This window comes from Pseudorasbora parva, chromosome 7 (genome assembly GCF_024679245.1).
Source record: "Pseudorasbora parva isolate DD20220531a chromosome 7, ASM2467924v1, whole genome shotgun sequence".
Classification (NCBI taxonomy): Eukaryota; Metazoa; Chordata; class Actinopteri; order Cypriniformes; family Gobionidae; genus Pseudorasbora; species Pseudorasbora parva.
This window is the reverse complement of record NC_090178.1, coordinates 19,030,308-19,043,722: the sequence shown is the minus strand read 5'-3', so window position 1 is coordinate 19,043,722 and position 13,415 is coordinate 19,030,308. Positions and strand designations below refer to the sequence as shown.

The following is a 13,415-nucleotide window of genomic DNA, read 5'->3' as shown; positions in this document are numbered from 1 at the left end:
GTGTGTGTGTCAATCGGTATATTTGATAGACAGAAACACATGCTCAAGAGTTGTGTTACACTCCTTTATAAATAGCCCCCCTTCCTCCTTTAGTTGAGCTGGTATCGCCAATAAAAAAAGAAACAGCAAGTTAAGCAGTAAATCATAATTTATTCCTAAATAATGTGCCTGGAATTTTTTTTTTGAAAATATAGTGTGTGATAAAAGTGCATTTGGATTAGCACTCCTAACTCCACCACTAACCTCTCACTTCTGCATGTTGATATCATTGAACTTCGAATCAAAATTAAAGTATTTTACATTATCAAAATGATCATTATCATTCACATTTACAAAAAACTTTCATTTTTAACTGTTTAACCAATATTATCTTTAAAGGGATAGTTCACCCAAAAATTGAAATTTGATGTTTATCTGCTTACCCCCAGGGTATCTAAGATGCAGATGTGTTTGTCTCTTCAGTAGAACACAAATGAAGATTTTTAACTCCAACCGTTGCTTGTATAATGCATGTCAATGGGGTGTTTTCTGTGGAAGTCACTATGAGAGTAAAAAACACAGACAAATATGAATTAAAACACGAAATGATCGGTTTCTGCGAGAAACCGAACATTATTTACCGGTATGTTTTTTTTAACCATATCTGACGAATCTCATCAAGTATTACCAATGCCATTACTGCTGCTAGAGAAGGTCAAAACCTGGCGTGATCATATAAAGTATAGAATCCTCATTAGTGCCTGAGCGGATCAGTCAAATGAGGCACAGTGCAATGGTTAGAGTTAAAAATCTTCATTTGTGTTTTACTGAAGAAACAAACACACCTACATCTTAGATATCCTGGGGGTAAGCAAATAAACATAACAATTTTCATTTTTGGGTGAACTATCCCTTTGATTGTTAATACTATAAATGTTAATGAATAAGGGTTTTATTGCTGGGCCCAACTTTTTCATGCATAAATTAATGAATCACACATATATCCTTTTGGTGCATGACATCCACTGGAGTGGACAAATGTATATTTCTGTCACAGAACATTTTTTTCAAGAAAAATATTATTAAAATCTGGATAAAAGTATTTGTTACATCTTATTTAGCTGAAAAATATTTTTTTGTTCCTGTCTGGTTATCTGAGAATAAACGGATTAAACACTTATTCCTGGGGTAGGCTACTTGGGGTATCTCTTTCCGGTGCCATTTGGAATGTATGATGCAATATCTCAAAACAACAAAGATATAAAAAGACAATAATTAAATGGAATCGTACGCTTTGATGGGTTCACCACTTTGTGGTTGGGACATGGTACTAAAACAAAATGTCTTACAAATATCTCTCCAGTGGACACCTTGCATGAAAGGGTTAAGAATAGGCCCACATATAATCAACTATTTCACAAGAATACTGAACAAAGTGTCATATTCAAAATACAGGACCATTATTATGAAAACCCAATCAATATGTTTAATTAAGCGTTATTAAATTGGAATCAAGTTTTTGATAGCTATAAGTAATTCAGTAACACTTAAGAGATTTATTGTGTGAATGTAAAGGGGGGGGGGGGGGTGAGGACTTCTTGACTAAATCAGTTGAAGTCGTTTAAATGTTGTGTTGTAAGAATTAGTCAAGATTTGTTTTGGTTTTGTTTGCCTTTACGCTCATTTTAGCTTCTATTCATTTTTATATCACTTAGCCTATGGTATCTAACAAAAATATTTTCTTCACATAGGCTACAGCAAACAGTGACAACTAGTACTGACATTAGATTTAGAAACTCTTTCGTACATAATTCATTACCTACCAACGTCACAGCTGTTCGGCAATACGTACATCAAATTCCCCCACAATCCCCATTATAAATATCACGGTGAGTCAGTCATGTGCTTTGGAAACTAATTCAAATTAAAACGCGATACAGATTCGTCATGTGTTCTTGCCTTGACCTACTTCTGAATAGAAAGGCGTTTTGATTAATTCATTTGATAATAATCGACGTCTGTTGTTTTATAGTAGTGCTCGTTTGATAGAAATGTGCCTTTTTGGTCAGTAGGGGGAAGCAAATCATTTATAAACAGTGTTTTTAACGGAAGCCGCAGAGCTTTGTGGGTTCTGTAGTTTAAAATACGCCTATAAATTTCCGGAAGCGCTGCAAGCACGTTCTCTTTACTTTGCGAGCCTGACACAGACAGGTAATGGCGGCCGGGGCCTCCTTATTTTTGCCATAATTTCTCATTATTTGTACTCTGGATGTTTTTATTTTGAACCTTAAGAAACGTGTGTATAGTAGGGGACTGTTTTACGCGTCCACTATTTTTAGTTGGCTACATCATGCGGAGAAACTTGCTGTATCGCCCGGTGCATGGCAACGTGTTTCCATAAGGCGTTCCGGCCTAGTCATAAAGTGATCTGTTCATACTATGTTAAAAAATTAATTTCCTCCAGAACGGTTGCGTACATATATCAAGGTTCTTCAACTTGATTAGTCAAATGATCCAGATTAACGTTAAAATGTTTTAAAACGAAGGCTTACGACGATAACCAAGAAGTTGAAACACTATTGGTTACGTGTTAAATATTAAATGTCATTGTTTAATAAAATGGTTTCTAATTCTCAGGCGTCGATAAGTCGCCATGCCGGTTGCCAGGAGTTGGGTTTGTAGTAAGACGTACGTCACCCCCAGACGTCCCTTCGAGAAGTCACGTCTCGACCAGGAGTTGAAACTCATTGGTGAGGTCAAAAAATAAGGGAAAATATTGATTTGTCCTTAATGTAACTTGTATATATAATTTGAAATCCTATCTTCCACAGGTGAGTATGGACTCCGAAACAAGAGAGAAGTGTGGCGTGTGAAGTTCACTCTGGCCAAAATCCGCAAAGCTGCCAGAGAGCTTCTCACTCTGGATGAGAAGGATGCTAGACGTCTCTTTGAAGGTAGATGTTTGTCAATTGTGACTTTAGGTTGTATTTAAAACTGGCCAATGATTAAAAGCAATTGTTAGTCTGATTGTCAGTGTTGCCAAGAATTCCTCGTCAATGAGGCCATTTATTTGCTTAACTCTGTTTGGTATTGTATCTACTTTCTCCTCACTGGTTTCTTATTATTTTAGGTAATGCTTTGCTCAGGCGTCTGGTGCGCATTGGAGTGCTGGATGAGGGCAAGATGAAGCTCGATTACATTCTGGGCTTGAAAGTGGAGGATTTCTTGGAGAGGAGGCTGCAGACCCAGGTCTTCAAGCTTGGCCTGGCCAAGAGCATCCACCATGCACGTGTGCTCATCCGTCAGAGGCACATCCGGTAAGATGCAGAATGTGTAGCAACCTCAGGACTTAAGCTTAAATCATTTTGCTGAACTTGTGCATTGAGGCTTTCTTCCTCTTTCATTAGCTGACCATGTTTAAACTCCTCCTGGTGAGTGGGAATGAAATATTCTGCAAGGTCAATTCGGTGATTAAACCGTATACCTTTGCTTATAGTAAAAGCCCAAAACCCAGAGCTTTCCATGATGTCTGGGGTGCTTTATTGCACGAAACAGTCTACAAGGTAACGTATGTGGGCACTTTGAGGTCTTGTACTGTAGCTACATTTCTCTTGGCCAGTGATTTAAACTTCAAAACTGTCAGATTGTCAGTGGTGTCAAGAATTCCTCGTCAATGAGGCCTCGAGTTCAGCAACAGTTCCTGATGTGAGTAAGCTTCATTGCATTTGGCTAAATTTGAATTTCTGCTGTCCTGCAGGGTGCGCAAGCAGGTTGTGAACATCCCCTCCTTTGTGGTGAGGCTGGACAGCCAGAAGCACATCGACTTCTCTCTCCGCTCACCATACGGTGGTGGTCGCCCTGGACGCGTGAAGAGAAAGAATGCCAAGAAGGCCCAGGGTGGTGCTGGAGGCGGTGATGATGAAGAGGAGGATTAAACTTCTTCCTTCAGTGGGGTGGAGAGACTCAGCAGTGCTTGCTTTGTTTGCTCTTTTCCCTTGAGTTTTCAATAAAAAAAATGGCTTGTTCCCAATTATTGTCTCTGCTCGTCCTTTTCAAGTGTTGCGTTTGTATTAACTGAGAAATGTTTCCATTTTATAGTTAATTGTAAGTGCTTTAATGGATCATGAAATGCTGTTTACTCAAAGGGTTTCTAAATGGACCCAAAGTAGCCTAAAGGTCTGTTGCAAGTCTTATTTTAAGAAGTTAAAATGTGTTCCTGTGGGATATGGACAGTTAAAGTTCTAACTCCTGAATTCACTTTTTTTCTTCCAATGCTAAAGTAATTTCCTGTGAATGAGATTTCTGATTTAGTGGTTTCACGTAAATGCAGTAAGTGCAGTTAATTTAAGCTGTTCATGCTGCAAACCATTTACATTTATGCATTTGGCAGACGCTTTTATCCAAAGCGACTTGCACTGCATTCAAGGTACGCATTTAACATTATTGTCAGTTCTTGCTTTCCCTGTGAATTGAACCCATGACCTTGGTGTTGCTAGCGCCATGCTCTACTGGTTGAGCTCCAGGAAAGAAGTATTTGCATAAAAACAGTTTGCAACACTTGCACAACTAATGAAGGGACAGACATCTTGTATATAAGGTATAGATTTGTATATTTGATATAGAAATATTACAATTTTCCGCAACCTTAAATACATAAAATGTCATATTTATTGGCTGGCTTGTTGCAAATAACTGAAATATTTAAATACATTTAAAATATACACAGCTGGATGGCTAATTTGCAGAAAAATACTTTGTACAATTCCAGACATTGAACATGCACCTTCACTGGGGTACATCAGGTATAAGCAGCCACTGAATCTAAAATATGCCACTTCAAATAATACATTCAAATATAATAGAGTATCTGAAATTTTACATTTTCATATCTTTATGATTGCTTGCACTTGAAGCTAGTCACAACTTACCTTAATACATAAAGTTTTAGTTAAATTATCTATTTACTTGTGCTTTGTACTCTTTAATAGATTTTAAGCACCTATCTTAGTCTTTTCTTGTGCTTAGGCCTGATATAGTGTTGCATCCGTCACCTATAGGTCGTCCTGGGGACTGGTTTGACCTCTCATTTCAGTGTATCCCACGGTGCTTGTCTGCTCGCTGTGAGTGAGGTAAAATATAAAAATATACACAACTTGTGTGAGAAGTTCTATTGCACTTAACATGCCATGAAAATTGTTATATATATTTATATTTTTATATATATATTAAAATATATTTGTTTTTACCTTTCACCATCCTTTTCCAGTGTTATAGCAGTGAGAGAAAAAATATGATCATACTTATGCAAAACCACAAAAATTATGATAAAATATATTGTCACGTGTATTAGGAGAACAGTGTGTTACTGGTATTTGCTGACCTTTGGCCGCTGCCCTGCTACACCAGCTGCCTTCTTTGGTACTCCCAAGGTATCGAAAGAGTGGCTTCGCACTCTAATAGCTCTCTTGAGATAGAGAGGGAGACATAAGTAGGCTACACGCAGTAAGCACAATCCAGTACTAATATCAAGGCCTATTGTTTAGATTATCTACCTTAAAGTTCTCAATGAATCCTCCACCACCCTCTGGAACACTCCTCCCCCCTTCAGTGAGAGGGATGCTGGGCAGTGATGGCTCTCCCAACATGCATTGGGAACGGGAAGACAGTTCAGATCGTAGTGCTTCCAAGAGAGATGAACGTGTTCGTGACTGAGATCACAAAAAGAGAGAAATAGAAGCACACATGCTATACGATGAGGGGGTGATGTAAGTGAATGGTTAAATCAGTTTTATGTCTGGTTACCTCGAGTCGACTGAATTTCTCGGCCTTGTAACAAGAGATTTCAGCATTTATAAGTTTGGTCAAAAGGAACTCTCTTAAAACTGAGCCCTGGAAGTGAAAATTCAGAGCATTGTCAGGGACTAATTAAAAAGATTTTTCTTTTAAATAAAATTGTATTTGCATGTTTTTGTTGAATTTATATTTTATAAACATTCACAGATGGCAAAGGAAATGTAGAAGGTCTATCATGTTTCTTATTTGAGGCAAAATTCTAAATAATTGTACTGATGTAAGAAAGTTGAAAGCTGCCTTGCTTAAACCTCTGGATTATTATAATTCATGTGATCTCACCTCTGTAAAAATAGGTGGTGTAGGAAGGGGTGGGCCAAAGGGGGGCACATCCTCCCTAGCAGTGACAGATACCTGTCAATCAAACAAGAGGGTTCGAAGCTATGTGGTACACATTGAGCGCTGAAAAAGCTTTTTCACTCTGATATTTCTAAAAAATAAGATACATTGTATACTATATGATACATTCAATTACATTTTTATGTGGAGTGTAAATACCATATTGACAAAGTAAGAAACCCTCAATTTAAACTGTAAAGTACTTACTTCTGATTTATGTTTACTATTATCATAACTTTAAAAAATCTCCAATAAAAAAAGCTTCATCCTGTATTATAGTACAATTTTAAATTATAAATTCTATTTTATTTTTTTACCTTATTTCCCACTTGTTCTTGTTTATTTTTTCTCTCATTTTTTTAAATTTTTATTGAAATATAAACCTGCAAATAAAATAATTTTTAAAAGAGTGTAATAAAGCTATTTTATTTTATTTTTTACCTGAAATGATCCTCCATCTCCCTCATTTTCTCTCTTTATTCTCCGTACTGCAATGAAACAATGCAAGAAGTGGGATCTGATCACATCTGAAATAAAAGGAGTGTGACCCTCCTGATAAACCAGGGCAACAATATCATTCCCAATGTGTCTCTTTCTCTGCAACTGAGGGGAGGAAGAGAAGAGTAGAGTTAAAAGAATATTGTTTATAAGTTTGTTTTTACACTTACTCCTCTCTCTTATTGTTTCATTTCAGGATTTATTATAGTTAGCAGGTAGCTACTCTAGCAACAAGGGAATTTATTAGTCATTCATTCATTCATTTACTCATTCATTCATTCATAAAGGGTTATTTTACCCAAAAATGAAATTTATCTCATTAATGTGTAATTCATGATTTGATTGCGTGTCAAACTGCCAAACTGCTGAAATCACTTGACATTGGCGATCCGAATCATGAATCAATACACTGTTTCATGAATCTTTATTTGAGGTTTGAAAACAAACGCTGAAGAGAAGACAATGCTGAATACAGTCATAGTTTTTGCTATTTTTGGACCAAAATGTATGTTCGAAGCTTTAAGAGATTCTAACTAACTAACTGATGTCACATATGGACTACTTTGATGATTTTTTTATTCCCTTTCTGGACATGGACAGTATAGTGTGCCTACACTTAAGCCCCTTTCACACTGCGATTCCGGCAAATACACGGATAATGCGACCCGGCATTTGTTCCCGGGCCGCTAGATTTGGTCCATTCACACTGCCAGCAAAATGCCGTAATATGTGCGCTTTCACACACAACGCTTAACGTTCCCGGGTCGAGTTTACACGTGACATCCTGATGTGACGTATAATGGCGAGCGATCTCAGCTTCAGCACAGATAGTCAGTAGCTCCGTGGTCTCGACTTGTGTCCAGTTTGCACACGTTTCTGCTTGTTTAAATTTAGTTTCTTTTGTATACGAACACTCTCTGCGTTTAAAACACCGACAAGCTCTTCTGGCACTGCAGGGATGTATTATTGAAAAAACAAGCTCTAGGAGTCGCACGATAACTACGTACACGTTGCGGCATTAGTTTCGGCTTTTGTTCACACAGTGCTCGTCCCGGGTCGAATACCGCAATATTACTAGGTCCCCGACCCGGGTCGAATTCGGTAATCAATGCCGGGACGTGGTTGCTTTCACACAGAAGGCGACCCGGCAATGTTCCGGGAATATTGCGGGTCCGACGTGCAGTGTGAAAGGGGCTCTAGATATGCTGTCGGACTAATTATAAAATATCTTAAACTGTGTTCTGAAGATGAACGGAGGTCTTACGGGTGTGGAACGTCATTAGGGTGAATTATTAATGACATCAATTTTGGGCGAACTATCCCTTTAAGCAACTTCAATGTTGTGTCAAAAATGTAAGTTACTCAATATTAACTTCTTGTTTACTGTTTAACTGTTCCTTAAATGCAAAACAGTCGTGCTGTGCTGTTGGTCTGAATATCAGCATAGCCTATATTATAACATACATTATGGTACAGAGGTTTAAATAAAAGAGGTTAATTGATAATTTTCACTAATTAAAAACATGTTCATAAAATTTCACCTGTTGTGTATCTCCTTCTGTGAATGGCAGTTTAGTGACAACATGGAACATAATCTCTCGTCCATGGAATGAGGTGAAAACTGCTTCATTTCCTGTCTGGCCATGAGAGACATCCAGACCTCCCCTGAACCTAAGAGATGGAAAATGTGTTCTTTTGACAGGTGATGATAACACATTTTAAAGTAGTGCTTTGATATTGATGATGAAATTATCAATCAATATCATTATGAGTGAGTCCTACTCTCTTACCCTGTAAATCCTTGCAGGTTGACAGTCTGTCCGAGAATTGATAAAAACTCCAAAAACTCCTCACTTTCCTCATTGTTACTGAGAATGTCTTCCTCTGTTAACTATATCACATACATTATTCGACAAACAAGACCTAGTCAAACTAAAAATATGGCAATGGAAAACAGGTAAAAGCAGTAAAGCATATTTTTTGTTGTTGTGCATTTTGATACCTGTCCTTCTCTCTGGTATAAAACACCAAATTTAAAGTTTTGAGACACTCTATGTTCATCAAACGCCATTATGACCTCTGGGGCCTTTTGATGCAGGAAAAAAAGAGAAGATGGATGACATTTGCATTGATTGTGTCAGAAACATTGTTACTTTATGGAATTTGTCAATTTATAAAACAACAATGCAAGTTAGCACTTCGGCCAGATCATACAGACAGATTCGACAAGTGAAAATGTACCTTTAAGTAGCTCACAGCCTCAAAACATGGCACGCTGACACTTGAACACAGCATCTTGAATAAAAACAAATCAAAGTTAACCTTCTATTTTCTTTCATTCAATTGTGAATCAATTAATTCCAGTTGTAAGATACCTTTGCCAGCTCCACTGCCGTGGGAAATTGTTGAAAGAGAGAAACAGAGAATGTGCCATGAATTGAGCACTCCTTCATTCTGATAAAAGAAAGAAAAAAAGAGGAAAGTAATTATTGCACATCATCATAATGAATGACTTGTAAGGTGGTCACAAAATACTCACCTCAGAATGACTCTCAGGCGATTTTCCTCTTCCTCAAGGCAAACAGATAAAACTAGGGGTCCAAGAGAAGGGTCACAGGCAGTGAACGAATGATGATACTGTTGCAAAGATGAAAGAAAGGATGAAAATAATATTAAAAAAAACATTTTTAGTTACATAACTATTTCGTGTGCCAGGGTCTCTTCAAAAGAGTTGGAAGTTTTCCAAAAGAAACAAAAAAAGATCACTGACTCTGTGGCGGAAGAATTCCTGATAGACTCTAGCTTCACTGTCTCGCTCCATGATATCATAGCTCTCCAGACCAAATCCCCCCTGAGAGAGAGTAGGGCTGGTCTCCACGTGTCTATCCAGGGGAGGGTCGATCCAATAACCTCCAGATTTAGGGGGCAGGATGAGAGGTAAGCCATCTCCAATCTTTAACAGTCGTGTCTGAGTGATCAATAGTGATAGTGTATAGTTTCAAGTTCCCACTACACAATGGTTCAAAGGTTTGGGGTCAGTAAGATTTTTTTTTCTTCTATTTGAATATATTTTTAAATGCATTTTATTCCTGCGGTGACAAAGCTGAATTTTCAACAACCTCCATTGTAATATGGTGATTTGGTGATATGGTGTAAGATTTCTTATTTTAGCAATGTTGAAAACTAGCCTGGAAGCCAGTCGAACTTAGCCCCGCCCACAACTTTTTTAGGTCGGGCTGTACTCATATGCTGACTAGAATTGAGTATGACCACATCAGGCTAGTTGAAAACGCTTGTGCTGCTTCATATTTTTTGTTGAAAACCAAGATACATTTTTTTCAGGATTATTTGATTAATAGAAAGCTCAAAAGAACAGCATTTATTTTAAATAGAATGTTCTTTTTAACATTATAAATGTATTTATTGTCACCTTTGACATGTTAAAGGGGTACTTCAGCGCTGGGAAGATGAATCTGTATTTAAACTGGGTCATTAATGTAATAGACCCCTTCAATGTTTGTAAACATCATAGGTGCGCTCAGCATGGGGTCAGAAAAACAACGCGATCTACTATGAAAGCGCTAATGTAAGACAGTCTGCAGCAGGCCACAGGTCAAATTGCCAGATATCAAACTTCACCTAACTATTGAATCAGTCTACAGTTTACAGAAAACATTTTGTTTATTTACCAGGGCTTAACTCTACCGTCGTTGTCACAATGTTGGCACTAGCCTGCGGCTAACTACTAACGTTAAATTACCACTTTCTTTCTTTCTTTTTTTTTTTACCTTGGCTTAAGTCAGGTAATGAACCAGTTTAGGTTCGCTACAAAGGGCAAGTATTTATAAGGCACATATAAAACACAGACATTGACCAAACGTACCAATTTATATTGTTTGTGCAAGATTAGGCTAAATGAATAGCATCGTTAGCCAAAAGCATTATTAGTTTCGTTGTTATCAACATAGTTCGAATCTGTGTTTCCCGAAATCATCGTTCGAACGAACATCTATATACATCATCGCAAACGTGTGTGGTTGCAACGATAGCTCTCGACCTGTCCAGCAGCAGATTTGCATGACATATGTGGACTTGACATAAAAAGATCTTATCTTGAGCAAAATAAAGCAAGCTGACATTCAGTACGATCATATATTTTATTTTGAATACATACAAATGTCATTTATGTCTTTTAGTTTGTCAATGCACATTTTTTGAAGAGCGCGTGTGCATACAAGAACGAGTTTAAACAAATCTGGAAATAAAGCAAAATAACGGAGAAAAAAAGAGAATTAGTCCTCAGATGCCATGTCTATAATTTATAGCAAAAAAAATCTAGCATGAATTCGATCTTAGGCTAATTCATTAAAAGCATTTATTCGACCACCTGCGAATAAATTCACAGTACGTGTTCAGTCTGACGCGTTTTCAGTTAATGCCTTTGGAAGCTTAACTTTCATAGGAATAAATTGTAGAAGTTGAAACACTTACTTTTCTCCTCCTGCCGCACCGTTTCCATGAATGCCTGAGGCTGTGAGCTGAGCTGTGAGTGCGATCTCCCATCCCCCATGTGCGAGTTGAAAACATGTGGAAATAGCTCCCTCTGCTGGCTGTAGTCTTTAGCCTCTGGCCAAAAATTCCTCTCATGACGCAAATTGACGAGTCATGGGAGGAATTTTTCCAGAAATAAAATGCATAAATCTCTTGTCTCAGGGGGATATGAGGAGGGGGAGCACAATTATTCGAATATACTCCAGGATTTTTGATACAAAGCCATATGCTAATCGCTGAAGTAACCCTTTAAGTGTCCTTGCTGAATAAAAATAATATTTTTTTTCTTCTCCAAAAACCTGACCCCAGACTTTTGAATGGAATGTACATGCAAGTATGCAACATGTACATGCATATGAAGGTGTTTCTTCATCCACGGGCACTTTTAGCGCCTTGGACTATTAGAAAATAAACTCTCTTAAATCATACTTTCTACTCTCTCACTAAATATTCAAATTTAACAATGTATATACATGCATCACTTTAAGTGTCATCCTTTCCATCACAGTGAAACTTCCACATAATCTCAAAGTGTGTTTAATTGCATACAGTGATGGAAATTTATATTTCGAACATTTTTCTAATAAAGGTTGTTAAACGCTATAAAACTGCCATTTTAAATGTGACCTTCTTTTATCAAAAAATAATAAAAACTGGGACATAAAAGTGCTTTAGTTGAAGAAACACCTCTTATGATTAGCTGAAAATAGTTCTCTGTAGACTGAAACTTTCACATAAACAAATAGTTTTTGAGTATCCACTACTTATTTATATTTTTTTAGGCAAACCCCTACCCTCAAAGGTGGTGGGAACTCACAACGTTGTTCATCCAATCTGCTACCCTGCAGACAGACACAACCACAGAGAAATCATCACTGCGACAGAACAAGACAACCACACTGTATTTACACTGCATTGTATACTCTGAAAAAGAATGTGGAGCGAAAGAGAGAAAGATGAGGATGTTACTTGTAGCTTTTCAATGATGGCAAACAACTCCGTGACCTGTAGAGAGATGACGAGGTAATGATAGAAGCAGAGAATCTTATCAATATAAAATTCAATTTGTCCAGTTTCTCCTCAATGTTTCCATGATTTGTTTACTTTCTCCATGCATTTATTTTCAACATCTTCAGAATGTCTAAAACGGGAGATACCTTCTTACCTTCTGACTGGACGGTGCAGAGGTGAGTGGCTTAACCTCACTGGAGGGGGAATCCAAAATATCCAGTATGTTGTGACCCACAGATTCTGCACAGCTGTAACAGAGACAGGCGTTCTGGAAAAGTCTAACTGAGTTCAGACACCTGAGCACACCAACAAACCCAAACTGTAATCTGACCTGCTCTCATTTCCAGTGATGAACTTGTCAATCCTGGACACAGAATAAAGACGAAACATGACTGAAATCCTTAATTCAGACAGCACTGTTTTTAAATTACAGTAGTGTCTGAATGCCATTTGTCATATCCACTCACCCGCCGTAAGCTCCGAATGTGAAACTTCTTTTTCTAGAGAACAACTTCTCGTTTCTCCCCTCCATGGTAAGTGTTTATTATAGGCAGCCACAGAAATATGCTAACCAGGCATGCAGGCCATCACTCCTGATAGGGAATTAACTGCTTCTCTCTGTCTCTGTGTGTGTGTATATGTATCGCTCTCTCTCTCTTCTCCCTGCCCCCTGCTACTCTCTCATTTAATCTCTCCCTACATCCTTCCTTGTCTCCTGCTGCCTGTTGACTGACAGGAGTAACTCTTGCATGCCCATCTCCTGCCACTGACATCAGAGGTCAGTGAACTACTGCACATATACAGACCAACTAAAAGGCTCTGAATATATACAATGGTGAATATTCGCTCGCTGAATTAGTTTAAAAGCGTTTGTGTAGCGTTTATGCAGCCTCTCAAATAAACCTGCTCTGGGAGGAGGGAAAGATACATGAATGGGCAATGGACTTCTATAGACCTGTTACCCTTTCAGTAAGCAAGATTCATCAATTATTGACCAAACTCTCTTAGAGAGAGGAGGCAAGGCAGCAGGGGAGAGAGGGTGGGAGCAGGAAAAAGAGGAAGAGAAAGAGAGAGAAAGAGTGAGGGGGGGTCAAGAGACTTAACCGGCGAGAGAAAAGAGAAATGAAAAAGTGATGTTGAGAAGGAGCAGACACTCAAATAAGGGTTTTCTGTCGGGAATCTTTATT

The 13,415-nt window shown here is 38.0% G+C and overlaps 2 protein-coding genes and 1 long non-coding RNA gene across 3 annotated transcripts; 2 read left to right on the top strand and 1 right to left on the bottom strand.

Annotated features, from left to right (window-relative positions):
• Positions 1 to 2,150: 2,150 nt before the first annotated feature.
• rps9 (ribosomal protein S9) lies at positions 2,151 to 4,009 on the top strand. Its single transcript, XM_067449611.1, has 5 exons — positions 2,151 to 2,190; positions 2,617 to 2,734; positions 2,816 to 2,933; positions 3,110 to 3,296; positions 3,737 to 4,009. The coding sequence occupies exons 2-5, from the start codon at positions 2,633 to 2,635 to the stop codon at positions 3,912 to 3,914; spliced, it is 585 nt and encodes a 194-aa protein (XP_067305712.1). The 5' UTR covers positions 2,151 to 2,190; positions 2,617 to 2,632; the 3' UTR covers positions 3,915 to 4,009.
• Positions 4,010 to 4,622: 613 nt separating this feature from the next.
• Positions 4,623 to 13,073, bottom strand: rap1gapl (RAP1 GTPase activating protein-like). Its single transcript, XM_067449609.1, has 19 exons — positions 12,696 to 13,073; positions 12,560 to 12,592; positions 12,383 to 12,476; positions 12,187 to 12,222; positions 12,012 to 12,059; positions 9,437 to 9,634; positions 9,206 to 9,303; positions 9,042 to 9,120; positions 8,908 to 8,961; positions 8,669 to 8,752; positions 8,457 to 8,557; positions 8,208 to 8,337; positions 6,610 to 6,771; positions 6,112 to 6,183; positions 5,782 to 5,868; positions 5,532 to 5,687; positions 5,360 to 5,443; positions 5,226 to 5,236; positions 4,623 to 5,097 (listed from the first exon to the last, which is right to left on the bottom strand). Exons 1-19 carry the CDS (start codon positions 12,758 to 12,760, stop codon positions 5,031 to 5,033), a joined length of 1,659 nt encoding a protein of 552 aa, XP_067305710.1. The 5' UTR covers positions 12,761 to 13,073; the 3' UTR covers positions 4,623 to 5,030.
• Positions 8,276 to 12,116, top strand: LOC137083668 (uncharacterized). Its single transcript, XR_010906570.1, has 3 exons — positions 8,276 to 8,368; positions 9,498 to 9,603; positions 12,000 to 12,116. It is a non-coding gene; the product is annotated as an uncharacterized lncRNA (long non-coding RNA).
• Positions 13,074 to 13,415: the final 342 nt, after the last annotated feature.